Consider the following 19,152-nt stretch of genomic DNA (forward strand, 5'->3'; position numbering starts at 1 on the left):
TTAGTCTTAACGAATTTCAATAAAATTATAGTAGCTACAGTACTGGGACTATTACAGAAGGATGAATTTGTTAATGCATGTTCTTGGAAAATCACAATTTAAAAAAAAAAAAGTCAATCATCCAATTATGCAATTGGACATGGGTGGACCAGCGGCGTAATATAAATTTTCTCCCAGGACAGCAGTGGACATGGGTGGACCAGCGGCGTAATATAAATTTTCTGCCAGGACAGCAGTGGACATGGTTGGGCCAGTGGTGTAACATCAATTTTCCCACAGAAAAGCAGTGGACGACGGTGAACTAGCAACGTATAATTGCCTTTTGTCAATGGATATCATTGTAAGCCGGTGGATCAGGAGGTAGGGGCAGCAGTTGGAATCTCATCATAAGGGGCCTAGCACAGGCAGTTTAGGTTGGTAACTGTAGCGGGACTTTCCTTTTTTTCCGTTAAAATATTGGAGAAAAGAAAGAGAGCCTTCAATTTTTAGACCCCCAGAACCTAAAAGTTTTCTCTGCAGTGCCAGGAATCTCTGTTGGACTACGTAAAGGTACGGCCGTTGTTGCCTTCGGCAACAAGGGCCGTACTTTGTACGGTGTGGAACACTGCATTTACTGCTATGGGATCCCGGCCGGAGTGTATACACATAGTATGCGCTCCAGCTGGGATCCCATACGGCGCTTCAAATAACTGACATATAAGTTTTCTTTGGCCGCAATTCCTGTCAGTTCACACAATGAAGTGGTGACGGGAAGATGCTGACATCACAGAGGGGTCTGCAGCTGATTGGACAGGCGCTAGGTTAATTGTTAATGCCTTTCTCCCACCCAGTGACGCTCCAGACAGCTAACATGTGCAGCTGCCATGTTTTGCGAATTTCACGTGATCCACGAAATCCATGTGAAATCGCTTTGCAGAACAAAGTAAATTGACAGTGCGATTAACAGCGAATCCTCACCAGATTTCGCTCATCTCTGTTTATGCTATGTTACTTTGTAAGGGAATACTTTTTTTTGCTTCAATTAAAGGTGTTTTACCCTGTTGCATGAATAATATATAATATTACCACCACTTTTTGTATAAGTCATGGATTGATAACATGCAGTATCACTTGTGTATTTACTACTTTATCCCGGTATCCAGTGCCACCACCAACTTTCTTGTGAATTCCATCTTTACTGGGGGTTTTTTTTATTGTTTTTTTTTATATTTCTGTGAATGAATTAGTTAAGATTTCTCTGTATATTCTTACCATGTAGTGGTCCTTTTGTAATACTATGTAGGGTAGTTATTTTCATTGGTTTTTGGTACATAGACTAGTGTATATTTTCATTATGGATTGTTAGGATGTGACCTGCACTGATTGTTAGGATGTGACCTGCACTGCCTACAGCTTTGCACAGGCAGTGCAATGATGTCACTGGTTTGAACCAACCTGCATCTGCTATAATGTTTAAATATGTCAACGTCCTAATGGAAATGGTGCAAAAGTGTTTTTTTTTAAGTTCTCATTCTTTTAAACAAAGCTATACCTACCAAAAATCCAGGTCCAGTCTCCTGACGGCAGATTTTTAATCCTGTACTGGTTGGCTGGTTGCAAGAAAGATACTAAACACCGGAAGTCCCGGCCAGTACAGAGTGTCCCAACTCTGTGTGTTTGTTCCTCAAATGACTGCCTTCTCTGTGAGCGGGCAGATGACCAGGACTTCCTGCGTTTGGTCTCTTTTTTTTTTTTTTTTTAACCAGCACAAGATTGAAAATCTGCCTTCAGGGGACTGGACCTGGACCTTGCAAGTAAGTAAAGCTTTGTTTTACAGCACAATAACAAAAAAAAAATTAATGAATATAAATGGCAAACTTTCCTTATATCACATCTATTGTTGATTTAGATTTTGAAAGTTCTAACAACATTGACACTTTAATTTATGGTTGTGAAACCAGTCGTATGCCACAAAGATATGTATTGAGTTCTAGGTTCTCCTGCTCATTTATAAATAAATGGTTCACCGGTATAACTTTCAAAATCTACAGTAGATTTGAAATAAAGCAAGTTTACATTTTAATATATATATATATATATATATATATATATATATATATATATATATATATATATATATAAAAATAAAAATTTCATCATGATGTAAAACAAAGCTATACCGTATTTTTCGGACTATAAGGCGCTCTTAAAATACTATGATTTTCTAAGAAATTGTAAGTGCGCCTTATATATGGACCGGGACAGCTCCGGCCTCCATGGCGCAGATAGGCTGCTGAGCTCACATCTCCCCACCACACAGCACAGCGCAGCGCTCCCTCACCTGGACTCCTGGCCCATGGCTCCGCAGGCCTGTCCTGCTGTCCCACTGTAGCGTTGTACAGCTCTCCCGCTGTACCGCTCTCCCTGCTCTCCGCAGCCCGGATACAGGCTCAGGCATAGGCTTCAGGCATAGACTTTCTTTCAATAGCGCCACCTAGTGGCCGGAGGTTATAGAGCAACACTGTACTGTACTGAGGCTCCTAACTATGGTGGCCACAGTGCCCCATGCAGAATTCTGCCAACGGGACTCGCTGGCAGAATTCTGCCTATCCTGCATGGTGCATTACGGCCACCATAGTAAGGAACTTCAGTAAATACAGTACTGTGATCAGCAGGTGACATAGTAAGGAGCCTCAGTAAGTACTGTGATCAGCAGGGGACTTATGTTTTTCGTTCGTTCAAACTTATACACTATAATGCGGTGCGCCTTATAGTCTGGTGCGCCCTATAGTCCGGTGCGCCTTATATATGAACCTAGATGGCTTAGCAGGCTAAAATTGAAGGTGCGCCTTATAGTCCGAAAAATACGGTACTTACAAGAAATCCAGGTCCAGTCTCCTGAAGGCAGCTTTTTAGTCTTGTGCTAATGACAGTGACGCTTTAATACCTGGCCAACAAGCATAAATGCCTAAACATACATACAATAAATATTAAAATATTAGTCATATACTAATAATGTAGTGTATTGTTATCATTTATTCTGCAGGGAACTAGCATAAAGCCACAACCATTTTATATGTTACATTTCTAAAATAGATTTCTGTCCACTAGAATGTTAATTTTCCTAGGTTTCTTCACTTCTTGTCCAGGTTCTCTGAGGTCCATAATGAAGGACTTACATTCAGATGAGAATGAGGATGAATCTGATGATGCAGAGGACAATGATTCAGAGAATGAAAGGACCATCCACATGCATGGAGGGAGTCGGGCTCGCAGGTACATCATCTTTTTAACCACTTTTCCCTTAACTGATAAATTGTCACATTAAAACATTAGGATATTGGAGCCAGGCAAGCTAAAAGCAAGTCGAGGAAAGCTTAGTTTTTGGTAGCTTGGGTGTAAGTAAAAGCAGATTAACAGTTTCCTACTATATTACCAATCTTAGCAGTGTAAAAATCATTGTCTGTCCTTACTATTTTACATATTATTAGTATCACATTTCTATAAATACATAAAAAAAGCATTCCCGTTGTCATGCCCTGACAGTGCTGTTTCTGTGTCCATATACAATGCTTGCCGTGGTTATGTAGCGAATAATGAACCCATCTTTATGGACATGATGCGAGTAAATAATTTATCCACAGTCTTCAGATGTAGCAAGTGAGAGAGTGCTCTAAGACCCAGATGGAAATGTTCAGCCTTTTCATTTATGGAGGTCACATTTATTGTTTTCTATAATTAACACAATATATTAATCCATTGTAATATAATGGCAGTGGCACAGATTTAGTTTGAACTCTAAGCACGGGAAGAACCTAGTCAGTAGGAGGTGAGATTCTAGACCTATCATTGTCAGACTTGCAGAATTGCCTTTTTAGATGTAGCTTAACCTGTTTGTTGCTGGTCTATATTTACAGAATCAGCCTAAGTGATGGAAGCAATAGTGAAAGCAGTTCAGTGTCGTCACCATTGCGGAATGAGCCTCCAACCTTGTTAAAAACTAACAACAATCAGGTAAACTGCCCAGTGCTAGCACATAGAGCGCAGTGAGTACTGCAAATCCGGTAAAAAGTATAGTGTAAATGTATTAGAATTTGTGGAGACAAAGAGCTTTGCTCCATAGTATCCAATATGTATAATTTTTCTTTTTTTCTTTTTATACTGAGTTGTGCAATGCTAACGATACTGTAAAGCACGTGTTTTCCATTCCCCTGTGTTAGATTACCTACACTTGCTTTTGTCTCATTTTTCCACATCACATCAAGTGCTTGATACGGCTGCAAATCTGTTAACCTTACAATGGGAACAGAAGCATATGAGCTGCCCACACACTGTTCTTTACACAGAGCGCATAATACACAGTGACGATTTGGCTTCTCACAGGGATACAATGCTGCCAACATTTAAACACTGCTGCTATAGCAGCAGGCTCACCGTGCATGTATATTTAACAGTGCTAATAGCTGTTCTCAACAGAGAGGCACGTTAGTCATGTATTGCTCCTGTGGGCCAGCAAGTGTCTTGCAACCCATTAACATTTCTCTTAGTCTGTGGTTTGGTTTACTGAACAACATTGGATTTGTCTGCAGAAAACAGCAAATACTGTACATTCTAGTTTAGTATTTATCTTCCGGTTCACTTGTGTCTGTCACATGTAATGAAATCAACAATTTATCGGTCTGGAGGTGGGAGTTGTCTGAAAAAAAAAAAAGGTTTATCCACAACTGCATTAATGTAAAAAAATATATATATATATAATTCCAGTACATGATAAAATAATGACTTCAGGAGCAACAAGTACATGATGCAGAAACATACAGGGCATTTTATTTGTTAAATTCACAATACAGACAATATAACATGCCCTGTCCCAAGTGTCAGAGAGAGCCATTTATTGGGCATATTCTTAAACCTAGCCATTGTTCTAAGATAAAAGCTGCCTGTGAGCGTCTTATAAGTTCCTTTGAACTGTGTGTGCATATTGTTCTGATAGCCCTCTTTGTTCATGCAGCATTTCACCGTTCCTGTGGATTATTTGATGCTCTGCCAAGCCATGCCCCACATAAATAACTTATAAATGAAAAACATACTGAAAAAAAAGAAAGTACAGTCAGTTGGGTTTTTCCAGTGCTGTGTGTGCTGAAGCGTGCATCTAAAAATTCACCCCACCCCCACCCCCCCCAAAAAAAGAAGAAACAATTGACACGGTATATTCATTGCTATAATCCAGGCCTGCTCATGATACCCTGCCACTCACAGGCAGGACAAGTGATTGGCGTAATGCCAGCGCACATGAAGCCGCACATATGTATCTCGGCTGCTCTTTTCATTCTGTGCAGAAGGTCTCAGTGCAGACGGCACACATCACAAGGGCACAAGTGCATAGTGCAAGCTTTCATTCTGACATTTTATTAGGGGTTATAGATCTGGTTCTACTGTTAATTTCTATCCTAGTGTTTTTAGTTGTTTTTTTTTGTGGAGGTGTTACATATTGCTGCACTTCAGGAGCTCAGGAAAGCCTCTTTTCTATGTTTTGGAAGCGCAGATGGATGAATAAAAGCTATCTAAGCGCGTGAGCAGGTTGAAGCTTGAATTGCAGCTGACAGATTCCCTTTAGCCATTAAGAGGTTATTAGGGACTTTAGATCAAGAAGATGTTTTGAGAGAGAGCAGGTTAGGTGAGAATAAACTAGACGTTTTAAAAGTTTAGCAATTGAAGGTAGATTGGAGACAGGTCACCCAAATGCTGAACTATCCATTGTAATTCAAGGAACAGAAAACAGGCCACATTGGAGATGGTTGACAAAGAAACAACATGCTTTGTCTTAAAGGTTCTGTAATCATTGGCCAATACTGTAGAGGGGAGTTATTTTTACACAAGCTATATGAATACAGCGGTGTTAACTCACCCAGTTATTGGGTTATTATTATCACTTTACCTGCCCTAGTACCCTATTGTATTGCCACCAAGTGCCTAATGATATTGGCATTCATACAACCCTATCACATTTGCCAGCTCTATAACTATGCCAGCTCCAGTGAACCATCACATTACCATATCCTATGGCCCTCCATTACTCAGGGCCCTATCAAAGACAGCCTTGCATTATACCCCATCCCCTGAGCTTACCAGACTGTACCAGAATGCAGAACCTAATGGGGATGAATCGGCAACCTGTCGGCATACAGAAGAGCAACAGCCAAAATGCTCTTCCTCTCTATGTACTTACATTGGTTTAGCTCCTTGTCAGCATATAGAGGAGGGCATTTTTGCTTGTCCTGCTTTAAAGATGATGTACCACCAGGTACATCCTCTTTAACCTGAAGCCATGGATCGAACGGCGCCGGCACGGGGAAGCCGGTGCCGCGGTCTGTTTTCCGGACTGAGGCCCGGTTCCTGTGCACAGCGCCGTTCTATGCACCGGAACCGGCCGGTGCTCAAGCACTGGAGGTAGGCCGGCCCGCCTCCAGTGGGAGGGAATTCCCTCCCCTGTATGACGCGGCTCCATTCATTCTAAGGGAGCCGCGTCATGGAAGGGAGGGAATTCCCTCCCACTGGGGGCGGCCCAGCCTACCTCCAGTGCTTGAGCACCGGCCGGTTCCGGTGCATAGAAAAGCGTCGTGCACAGGAACCGGGCCTCGGTCCGGAAAACGGACAGCGGCACCGGTTGCCCCGTGCCGGCGCCGTTTGCCCCGTGCCGGCGCCGTTTGATACTTGGCTTCAGGTTAAAGAGGATGTACCTGGTGGTACATCCTCTTTAAGCATGGTGGGTTGTGGTTGGAAGGTCCTGGTAGTGCAGATACCGCATAGATTAAAAGTCTATTTCTTTTGCTATTTTGGCTGACCATCATTTTTACATTTCTATACAAGCGATCGTTTTTGATGATTAGTGATATAGACAATTATGTTGAAAATATAAAATTGGGCAAGTTGGATTTCTTTTTTTTATGCCTCTAGTATTGCATGATACGTGCTGACATTGTGCACAGCTTAACTTGGTGGCAGTAGTTAAGAGGGGTTTCAATTAGGTGCATAAATGATACACACCTAGAAACCTATAAATGTATAACCAGATCCCACAGTATACATTTAGACTAACAATCAAATCCCCTAAATTAATACAAGAACCCTTTTAGTAATACAGACCCCAGACTCATTGCACATAGCATTTTTGTTTAAAGGGGTTACCCAGTGCTACAAATACATGGCCGCTTTCTTCAGAGAAAGCACCACTCTTGTCTCCAGTTTGGGTGGTGAGCTCTGACTGTCACATGTACAGTGCAAACAAAGGAACATTGCTGGCTGTATTAGTGCACTGGGTACTTTATTATGGTGTGACAGGTTTGAAATCTTTACGGCTAATAACCCTTTATTTTTTTAGTATCAATTCATGACAGAACCCTTTATCCTTACAGCTGATTCCCTTTATTTTTTAGTATCAATTCATGACAGGAAACATTTTTAGGTATATGTGTGTGTGTATGTATATATATATATATATATATATATATATATATATATATATATAATATTTCTACTATGATGTATTATAACCTGGTACCATTAATGTTGAAAAGCAGTAAGACAGGCCTTGCCCATAATATGAATAATTCCTGCTCCTGCTAGGTTTGCTGGCCTGATTTGTCAAAATGTCACTTGTTACTTTATAATACAGCTGTAAATTCCATTGTGTCTGGCAGAACCCATAAAGTGCAAGACCAGAGGTCAAGAGCTTTTATCAGCCCACCAGAGGCCAGACAGAATTTACAACTTACAGTTATTTTCTTTGTTTAACTCTTTATTTGAAGGTTTCAAATAAAGGTTTCTTTGCGGGAGGCAACAAGAGGAGTTATAGACATTTTATCTGGATCTGAAACTTCTTCACATTTGTCTGGGTGCAGATGAATACTAGTATGGTTTCCTTATTGTCTTAACTGGTTTAGGTCTCAGATATGGCTGTGTTTTAAGGGAAATGGGTACATTTTAGAATAAATTAATAGTGTCTGTTGTATTGTGTTTTGTTTTTTTTAGATCCTGGAAGTAAAGAGTCCAATAAAACAAAGCAAAGCTGAAAAGCAACTAAAAAATGGTGACTGTGATAAGGTAAATTTTAATCAGTGACAGGCCACATATTAATGGTTGTAGCTGTTTGATTGTCTGGGTATTTATAGGAGATGTAATTCTGCTTTTGAATTATTCATGTAGCCACACTTTATTTTCCTTTACTAAACACTGCAATGTTCCGATTCATTTTTTTTACTAGATTAAAGTATTTTACATCTAGCTTTCAATGTCAGCTTTGCTGTCTCTTTCCTGTTTCCTCTATTTTATATGGCCGCTGTTCACTAAATAGCGGCTGCACAAAATAGACATGTCAGTTTTTTCTGCAGCCGCATGGAACCCTGGCCATAGTGTATACAGTGTGTATACACTACGGACGTGATTCCATAGGCTGTAATGTAATTGACTGCTGTTGTTAAACAATGGCCATTATTGCAAACCTGCAACAACAGATGTTTTTAATGATAACATACGTTGTGTAAACATGGCCTTAGGTATTCTCTATTGATTATATTTTACAGTGTTTAGTTCAGTTTATATAGGAATAAAAGTTAGAAAAAAATAATAATAATTAAGATTTTCAAAAATACATTTCTCAGCCATCTTGATATATATGGGGGTGACTGTCAGGCTGTTACAAGGTTTATAGAGAATATTGGGAGATTTGAGCTGGTAAAGGATGCAGTTTATTGAACTATTAGTATTAGATATTGAAACAGTTGGAGGTGCACAGGTTCTTAGCCCTTTTTGACTGTCTAAAGCTAGGGTTTGCTGATCCTGCTGCATTTTTATCATGTATTTTTTTTTGTTAATATCCATTTATTTTAATGAAAATAAAGAAAATACAAATGAGTGAAAATGTGTGCAATTTTATTTCTTGTTGAGGCAGTCAGGGGAAGGGAGGGGATAGGGTTCATTAATGTTGTGCCTTACCATGCTACTCTGGTATAGCAACTTTTACTTTAGTTCAGTTAAGATCAAGCATAGGAGAATACAAGTAATTTAGGATGCAAACTTTTTATGTTTGTGATTAAAAGTTAAAATTTATACACCTTCTGTGCAGCATAGTATTGCTCAGGTCTACTGCAAGTAGCTACATTCGCATTGACTTCATTGATGTCTTCACATCAACTTAAAAGGGGTTTTCCAAGTTAATCTGGAAAAAAAAAAAAAAAAAGTACAGCCGGCTGGCTTATAAAATCGCAAAAACGCTATACTCACCTGTTTCTTTGTTGCTGCAGTGCTGTGGTCTTCCGATTCTCTTTGCTGCCTTTGTTTACTTCCCTGCATGACATGCTTTGAGCACAAAACAAAAAAGAAAACTTTTGATATGATATTTAAAGGGGAATAGAAAATTTTGACATATTGGATGAGATGTGACGATAATATTACAGCATATGTGTCATATTCTGCTTCGTATCATTTGAGTATCAGTGTCATTGTCTTTTGCAGGCATATCTAGATGAACTCGTTGAGCTTCACAGAAGATTAATGACTCTAAGGGAAAGACATGTACTACAGCAGGTAAATAATGAACAGACATAAGAACTACAACTTTTTATTGCGCTTTTCATTTCTGTGGCCATAAAATCCAGTGCAAAATATTAGTTTATATTACGTGATGAATTTATACCGTATACCTCCCAGTATAGCATTGCAACCTTACAAACTTTTATCTAATCTTAGGGTTTAATAAAAAAAAAAATATACAGAATAACTTATTTTATAAATGCTTTGAGATGCTACTTTGTCATATTAAATGTTTTGTTCAGAGGGGACCTGCTACTAAAAAACCATCAAGATGGCTGAAAGGAAAGGGCAGAAGAACTCAGCTAGTCGAAGTGCCCCTTCAGCTCCTTAGGAAGATGGGTAAACAATGTATGGACTTCTGCAAGTCTGAGTCTGTACACAGCTAACCCTGACTTTGTAAGGAATGCTGAGTAGAAACACTCACAGAAAAAGGGGCACAGGACTCAGCTCTTTTTTTTTCTTCATCTATCAGGGCGAGTCTTGGAAGTTCAGTGGTGGACTGGGTTACTCTTTAAATTGACAGCCTCTTTTATATTATAACGTGCAACAAGTCCTAATCATTTTCAAGCAGACAGTTGTTGGAGAAGTTGTTGTTGGATAGTTATTAGTATTAAATTATGGCCTTTCTGGAGGAAGCTTTTTAGCATTTCTCCTTCCTGGTTAAATTATGTTCATGTGCCCTAATAGCATATGGAGAGAAGAAAGAGCAAAAAAAAAAAAAAGAGAAGAGGCGCTTCCATGTGTCTTTACTCCCACTTTGTTACTGGGTTAAGTAGTACAGAAATGGGAGCTGCTCACCTGAAAAATAGTAATAGACATCCAATTGACAGCAGTTAGATCAAGAATAGTGGGGAGCAGCTGCCGCCTGCCGAAGACCCAAAATCTCGGTGATGACATCAATGGATGAAGAGAACAGTGGTGACTTGTGAGAGCCGTCTGCCAATCTATGGTGTCCTATCGGAATCCATGCAAAAACATTCGAAGGTTACTCAAAAGTTGCAAAACAACAAAAAAGGCTTTATTGGGACAATGCATTTCGAAAGTCCAGTATCACCTTCTTCATCATGTCCTCAAATGGTGGACCGATCGTATTTTCCTGTTAAGCCCTCAGCAGTCATATGACAACCCAACTTTTTTTTTCTGATCAGAGGAGCCTCTGTCTGATCACTTAGATGTCGCTATTACTATTAATTGTTGCGTGTAAGTGGTTAAATGGTCAGGTTCATAGTTACCACTGATCCCAGCCACAGCAGTATCCGCTGTAATAAAGAGCTAAAACCATTCTGTATGGATCAGGCTTGTCTCCTGAATTCAATTCATGCGCATCCTCTCAACTCCCACCATATAAATGCACCGCACTTTTTATGAAGGGGTTAAAGTTAAAAGTTTACCTCCTAGATGTTCTATTTTCCCATTTGAATTCATAAGACCATTGAAATATTAGAACAAATACCTCAGCCAGATGATCAGGCAAAAAATATTGAATTTCTGGTTCCGAAAGTACTAACTTAGTTATTTTCTAATACCTACAGGTGTTTCATGTGGATTTAAGCTAAAATATAAATCTTCAGTGTGGCACTTAATTCACTTATGTTCTTTGTTGGATAAGCTATAGATGTTCATAATGCACAAAACTACCAGAAAAAAAGTAAAAAAAAAAACTACATCCAATAACCTCACCAGGTGCAGAGAAAAGCCCCTGAGGATAGAAGCAAAGATTGCTTGTTGACAGGAGCCGAGAAAATCCCTTTCCGTTGCCTGTAGACACATGTTTATATGGTTGTTCAAGGTTAGACTCATTCGAAGCAAAGTAAACTAACGGCACATGTACACTTAATGATTTGTATCCTGATAAAAGATGTATTTAAATAGTGACAGATAGATGTATTTTTACTTTTTTTATTATAAAAAAAAATCTTTAAAGACATTGCAATATTCTTTTGCTTCAGGGAGATGATTTGTGTGACAGAATAATGGAGATATTTTTCCAAGAAAACTTTTCCCCTGTAGTAAGCTGTAAGTGCAGTTTACCATAATTATAAATTGTATTTATAACCGATTGAAACCTTAGGGTGGTTTCACACTGCAATGTCTATTTGCTGTATGTGGGGGAAAAGCTTCTGATGTATATACCGAGCAAATCCATAGGCCCCATCCACCCAACAGGCAGGCAGCAATAGGTTGTTAGACCTTTGTTTCTACTGTATGCAACGAGACAGCGTTCTGTCCCATATGTACCATGTTTCACCGAAAATAAGACAGTGACTTATATTGCTCTCAACCCCGTATCTCCCCCCCAGCTCGCTCACCATTTTCCAAGGTGTAGGAGAAGACCAAGAGCGTGAGGCAGGACAGCGCCGGCTGTGACGCTCACAAACAGTAATATTTCCCTCTGTGCCCCTCACACAGTTGTTAAGCTCCTTTGTGCCTTGTATAGTAATAATAACTCTTTTGTCCCACCATATTGTAGTGTCTACTTTGTTTTCATAGCCTGTTGCCCCTGGTTAAGGCCTGCCAGGCGTCCACTAGGTTGAGTCACTCACACTCAGTTCAGTCGCATCAAATGATTGGTCCTATTAGTACTGGCAGTTGGTTTTCACTGCTCATGTAAGCAAAGGGGATTGTGGGAAAGTGAACTGTTTCATGGTAACAGCAGGGTCACAGTTCAGAGAGGCAACCAGGAAGTAATCAGATGCATACATACTGTATACTTATATGTATGTGGTACGCCTCTGGTTTAACCTTCTTAGCTTAGTGACATCACCCCTTAAAACTCCTCTCACAAAACCTTGTAGGCCTAAAGCAGCCTGTGCCTCCTTACAGGAGTAAATAATGGGGTAGGGAGCCAATGGCTTTCTGCTCTATTATAGTTTTAAACTGTATAGTTATAAACTGTATAGATAGAAAGATAGTGATATACCTTCATTCTATATGAAACACAAGCTTCTGCTGCTTGCTAGATTTAATCACATAGCCTTTTCCATTTTATTTTTTTAGTTTATAGTGAGCTACCCTTTTGTGAAGTCCTAGTGACTATGCAAACTTGCCATCTTGCCGTCTAAAATTGCATAGATCATTGTCACTGAGAACTAGAAAGAATTTGACACTCCTCCTTTGAAGGAAAGCTTAGATAAACAACATTTTATAGCAGAGCTTATGCTGTTTCAGTCAGTTCCCATTTGTAGCATCCATAAAATCTCAGCAAAACAGCGAAAGAGCTTTAGTTGCGTTTATATATGTCCGTCATGGAATTAGAAAAATTTTAAAGAAAGCAATACTTTATTGGTAATTTCTCTAGGGCTTCTGTCAACACTTTCTATTTACTTTCAACATTGATCCTGGTTGATAAAATCCTATGCTGTTATATTTCTAAATTCCATGGAATTCAACTTTTTATAGCATAGGTTTTCCTCCTATGTCTATGTATGCAGAACTGTAGTACCGAAGCTAAGATCCATATTTAACATTTCATTACAAAAAAAGTACAGAGATTCGCTGCCCCGTTCTTTTGCAGAGCTGGTTATTTACATATGCCAGATATCAAAAGAACGGAGCAGATGATCTCAGAATGTATGGCAACGCTGGATTGGGTATGGCAGAACCGATCAGTAAGTATGAAAAGCTTATGTCAGCATTCTGAATGGCAAATTTGCAGAAATCTGCTGCAATACGATACACGTAAATTATTATTCTAGTTAAATAGATTGGACAATTGCGCATGCTATGATACAAAATTTGTCTGTGACGTCCCACACTCCACCAGGGGTACGAGAGGTCAACTGGGTATTGATTTACTATGACACCCCCTGTCCACGTGGGCACAGGATGGCTGGTAAGGCTGCCACCAGCTTCTCGTTAAGATATAATATTATTATAGCGGGCCAGAAGCCAGCCCTGTAGTTGATAGCGTTAATTTGAACACAGGCGTGTGGATTTGCGGATTGAGACGAAAGAGCAGCCCCAGATTAAATGGAATATTTAATTGCCTTAAATGCACAGTAAACAGAACACTATATAGACATGGAAGATTATACTGTATACAGAGGTCAGATGCAAAATACAAGCAGTAATACAAAACAGTCTTGGCACTAATTTGTTACCGTTGAATGCAGATCTTGGTGGTAAAAAGAACACATGGGAGGTGTGTGCTTGGTACTTGATTTTATGATCTAATTCGACATGTATTCATGGCCTCTCGGACAAGGAGCACCAGTTCCTGTCTAGCCCCTCGTACATATTTTGTGTGGCAAACATGTCCCCCTCCCAGGTGTGGGCTGGTATCAGTTCCTCTCCCTTAGACTTACAGCCCAAAATCCCTCCAATCCCAAAATGGCTCATACTTTATAACACCGGGCCATAGGGAGAAGCTTCTGGTACCATTGGGTCTACCTGGACCACTAGAAAATGTAGAGAGACCAAACATGACTCCTCTGTCTAGCTTGGTTTACCAGTTCCAGATTTCCCTACATCGGGGTCTCAGAGAGGAGTCAAAGGAGATGAAGGAAGATGTTTGGGTGGGTCAGGCGATTCGGAATATGTAATTCTTATGTGGCTAGGACATACAGTAATTATATTACTGTATGTCCATTACTAAATAACTACAGTGCCTTGAAGTTTGACCCAGTCCTTAGATCCAGCTCTGTGTAGTTATGTCCCACCATTGGGAGGACCTGATAGCAGAGCTTGGAGACTATAGGGCCAGAAACAAGTTGGAGATTTCACACTTAGGGACTCTGGGGGCACTGGGCCACTTGGGCCCCCCGTGGAGTTTGTTTCCTGCAGATGGCTTGCTTTGCCCAATCAATGACTGCCCCTAATATATTCAGTATTTTTTTTAATATATTTTAGGCAACCATATTTCATACTTCTGACAATTTTTACATGTTTTTATTTGTAAAATAGGAAGAGGTGATATAAACTTTATACTGGGGGAGGGGCTATATCATATTTAATTTTTAAACTTTTTAAGTCCCACTAAGGGACTTTTATATGCAATCATTAGCTTGCTTATACTGTTCTATACTATGACTTTCATTACAGCTTATAATTATAATGGACTGTTATATTAAAAATACCTAAATGCACTTATATTACATTGTTTGCAGATTTATTTATTTTTTTCACTTACATGGTTTTTCTCTAATTACAATTTACAGATCGTGAACCTTATAGAAGAAACTGGGCACTTCCACATCACAAACACAACATTTGACTTTGACCTTTGTTCCCTCGACAAAACCACAGTCCGAAAATTACAGAGTTACTTAGAAACTTCTGGGGCATCCTGAGGGTATGATTCGGACCTGCCTACAAGGACAATTAAAAGACTGGAGTCAATGCAACAAATTAACTCATTACAATTGTTCAGGATAAATTAACGGATTGGGACCCTCTGAGGAACGGAAAAGAAAATATTCCCTTGGATGTCTTTTCACTGTTCTTGTTGTTTCTTATGCCCAGAATGGGATACCATGAACCACAAATGAAGAAGGATCATCCTTCACATTAACTAAACATTTTTGGAGATTAAACCTGGAAAGCCTTGAAAAAAAAGACATGCACAACATTACTTTTCATGAACTGAGGTGTTCGGTATCATGTGTTACCATGTGACACACACATTTGAACACACACACTGCCTTACTACGTGACTGATCTATTTATTATTTCATATCTAGGTTCCAAACATCAGTGTGGGAATGACACTACCAGATGCTAGTAGGTCCATTACATAAATCCTAAAATACATGCTCCATCTTTTGAGCAAGACACCATCAGAAACTTAATGACTAATCACCCGAACATTCCTCTGCTCACACAGCAAATACTTGGCTTCTCTTTCTACTGGTTTAAGAAAAGCGTGCTGCAAATAGACCCAGAGGTGGACCAAGCTCGGCTTTACCATCATCCTTGCTTGATTCCATGACATCGTTGTAAGGATCTTCCACAAATGCCTCAACTGCATTGTGAACTAGTCGGATGTCCTGATAAGAAATAGGCTTTGGGCTGATCTGAGTCTTGCAATGTTTGTCTAATCAATTCAGTGTGCTTGTGTCTTTCTCAATGTTGTCTCTCTCTCTCTCTCTCTCTCCCCCTCTCCTGTCCCTCTCTCTATAATTAAAACTGTGTTTTTTTTTTAGTTGAAATATATATATATATATATATATATATATATATATATATATATGTGTGTGTGTATATATATATATATATATATATATATATTCAGCACTATACACAGCTTTTTGAAATGTACAGGCAGTCCACAAATTCCTTGTTGAAAAGGACATTGTCCTGCCATATACTTATCTAATGATGTAGAAATTTCTTCATTTGGGACTATTTATTACAAATCTTTACTGTCTTTGGTAGACAGTTACCTTATTAATTATTGCTACCATGGACAAAATGGCATTTGATATTTAGTTTTTTTTTTTTATGTTCACCTATTTGTTTATGGTCGCTAATGTCAACTTTTTTTCTATTTGGAAATTAAATTCTCTTTCCATAAAAGTACACAGTAATTTGTTTTGGGATCAATTTTTTTCTGGAGTGATACCAGGATACCCATTTTATTTGTTTACATATATATGTCTTATATTAAGGAAATATATAATTATATATAGATTTTTTTTAAATTTCATTTAGTCTTCAAATGAATTGCCTAATTTGACCCCAAATTCCAAGCTTTGTTTTCTTTTATTTAATGGAAACACACTGGCTTCAAATGGTACTGTTGGGACGTGCAGAAACCAAACAGATAGGGCATTTCTGAAACCTGTTGCACGGGTTGTGATGACAATATGCAAAATCCCATAGCAAATAAACACTATTGGTTACAATTCCTAACCATCCACAAACTCCTCTTAACAATACAGAATATTTGCTAGAATGTTTACTGTGGATTTTTTTAAAAAATTGTGCATGTTATAGAACTTTAAGGAAAGAGTTGCTTATTCACCACCATCAGACACACACTGTACTGTGCTTTGAATGGCATTTTTAGAAGATTGTAATTTGACTTCAATTAGTTCCTCTACGCTGAACCAATATGTTCATCTTTCCATTCCAGCTGTTACATTGTAGGGGAAAGGACTGTCAGGCATGGTTTAGAGCTACCAGCTATACATTAACAATCTCCCTCTTTGTACTGTTTTATAGTGCCATGTAAACTGTGTGTTTTTAAAGTCAGGGTTTTCTAGGGTTTTCTTCAGTCAGCTCACACTTTTCTAAACAAATCACTTAATTAAAAGTTACAGAATCCTTCCCAACTTGCTGTTACACTGAAGATGTGTAAGTCTTACTGCCAAAGATTTGCATCTAGTTCTTTCATGAGTGTCCTTTGAGTTGCAGACCTAAAATATATACAGTACTGTGCAAAAGTTTTAGGCTGGTGCGGAAAAATTTTTGAAATTTAGAATGCTCCTAAATATAGAAGTGTTAAAAATTTTGTATTATTACCGAAATACAATGTGAATGAACAGAAGAGAATCACGCTTTGCCTTCAAAATAGTATCAAGGTACACTTGCACACATTTTTTTTTTAAGAAACAGGGAGGGAGGTTGTTTTAAACTAACCACAGATCGTCAACGGATTCAGGCTTTTTCATATCCTCCTGCCTCTTCCTGTAATCTCAAACAGACTCAATGATGTTGAGAGCAGGGCTCTATGGAGGCCATATCACCACCTCCAGGACTCCTCGTTCTTATTAAGCTAATAAGATAGTTATTGATGACATTGGCTTTATGTTTGGGGTCATTGTCCTGCTGCAGAATTACAATTTTGAGCCTGAGTTGCATTTTTCCCACATCTGCCTAAAGCCTTTGCTTTTTGTAAGGCCCTATTCCAACCTTCCGTGCACTGTCCGTAAAGAAAGAAGTTCAGATCTTCTGGCATCTTCATTCATAATGATGTTGGGAGCTCCGAAAATGTTTAAATCTTCACACTACTGTACTGAATGATGGTGACGGAAGCTTTGAAGTGTTCCATAGCACAGTTACAGAATGTGGGAGTAAGGCCTTCCAATGCGTCCATCTACGTCTGCTATGTCAGCCTATGAACCTCCACAGACTTTTGGATATAAATATGCTTATGGCAATTGTACAACACTGAATAACATAATCACTGCACTATTGGTAAGAAAAAAAAATCTGACCTGACTAGATGTGTATGCCAAGGAGATGCAGTTTATCTATACAATAGTCAGCATAGACACCTTGCCTACAATTGAATTTTTACTGTTTTCTGTGCTGCAGTCTCTCATTCCTTTTAGGCCTGAATAGATACAGTATGTGCCACATTTTCACTTTATTATTTGACCAATGTATAACTAACGTGGATATGTTTTTTTTATTGTATTCCAATTCCGGTAAGATTATTCCTTTGCATTTCTTTCAGCCCAAAGAGTTATTTTTGTATTTTTTTTTTCTTTTCTTGTATGGTTTTAACATGGGAGGATTTGAGTTGCTCCCCAATGAACAAGTGTACTTTCCAGTAATGTTATGACTCTATAGGATGATTGGCATGAAGCATACTTGAAACAGTTTGTTGTATAGTCCACATCTCAATGTGCAATTTATATCAAGGAAAGCTTAAAACTTCAAAATGGCGCATGTGTGTTGTTTTTGTTTTACTATTACTTTGCTGACATCTATGTATAATATTATGGAAGCAACCTAGCATTTTAACTAATTGATGAACAATCTACATGGTACTTTCTTTCATTAAACAAATATTACAGATGAGCACAACTCATCGAGGACTCCCTAGGGCTACATCCAACTTCTTCCGTCACTGGTATTCAAATGGTGAATGATCAGACTCAGATAAAGGCAACAACACAAAAAGACAACGAAGAGAACACCAAGTTTTCCCCCATGATTCTGCACTCAATAACTCATAATGAGAATATGAAAACTGAATTTTAGAAATATTTACAAAAAAAAACCTTTGCTGTAACACCTGAAAGATACTGTATATTGCTGCTTATGTAAGGTCTCACAGTTGACAATGCATATCAGAGCAAAACCCAAGCCATCCATAGTAAGCAATGAAAATACCCAAGAATTTAGAGACCACCTTAATTCTTAAATGGAAGATGTTTGGAACAACCAGAACACGTCCTAAAACCTGGCTGCCCCACCAAACTAATTGGGGGAGAAAGACCTTGGTAAGGAAGGTGACCAAGAGCCCAATAGTCTCTACATCAGTGGCTGTATATCAATGATGTTGTGTGCAGGTGGTGGAGGCATCCAAAAGGTCAATTATCACTGTAGTTTTATGGTAAGAGTGGCCAGAAAGAAACTTTTTCTCTTAAATGACATATTAAAGCCCGTCTGATGTTTGCAGAAAGCACCCAAAGGACTCCCACACTGTGCGAAACAAGATTGTCTGGTCTAATAAAACAAAGATTGAACTTTTTGTCCTCTGTTCCAAGCATCAGGTCTAGAGGAAAACAGGCACTGCTGAACACCGCCCCAATACCATTCCTACAGTTAGGCATTATGGTGATGGCAACATACCGTGGGGGGTGTTTTCAGGGGCTGGAACAGGGAAAATTTTCTGGGTTTAGGGAGAGCTGA

At 38.9% G+C, this 19,152-nt stretch overlaps 1 protein-coding gene across 1 annotated transcript in view; it reads left to right on the top strand.

Moving 5' to 3' along the window:
- Positions 1-18,229, top strand: part of MLLT3 (MLLT3 super elongation complex subunit) — an 87,801-nt gene extending 69,572 nt beyond the window's left edge. The window contains exons 7-11 of the mRNA XM_069963492.1: positions 3,129-3,255; positions 3,897-3,993; positions 8,011-8,082; positions 9,493-9,564; positions 14,727-18,229. Coding sequence (XP_069819593.1) covers positions 3,129-3,255; positions 3,897-3,993; positions 8,011-8,082; positions 9,493-9,564; positions 14,727-14,858 — 500 coding nt within the window. The 3' untranslated portion in view covers positions 14,859-18,229. The remainder of the gene's footprint in view (positions 1-3,128; positions 3,256-3,896; positions 3,994-8,010; positions 8,083-9,492; positions 9,565-14,726) is intronic.
- The last annotated feature ends 923 nt before the right edge of the window (positions 18,230-19,152 follow it).

The sequence above is a fragment of the Dendropsophus ebraccatus genome, chromosome 3 (assembly GCF_027789765.1).
Source record: "Dendropsophus ebraccatus isolate aDenEbr1 chromosome 3, aDenEbr1.pat, whole genome shotgun sequence".
NCBI classification, from domain to species: Eukaryota; Metazoa; Chordata; class Amphibia; order Anura; family Hylidae; genus Dendropsophus; species Dendropsophus ebraccatus.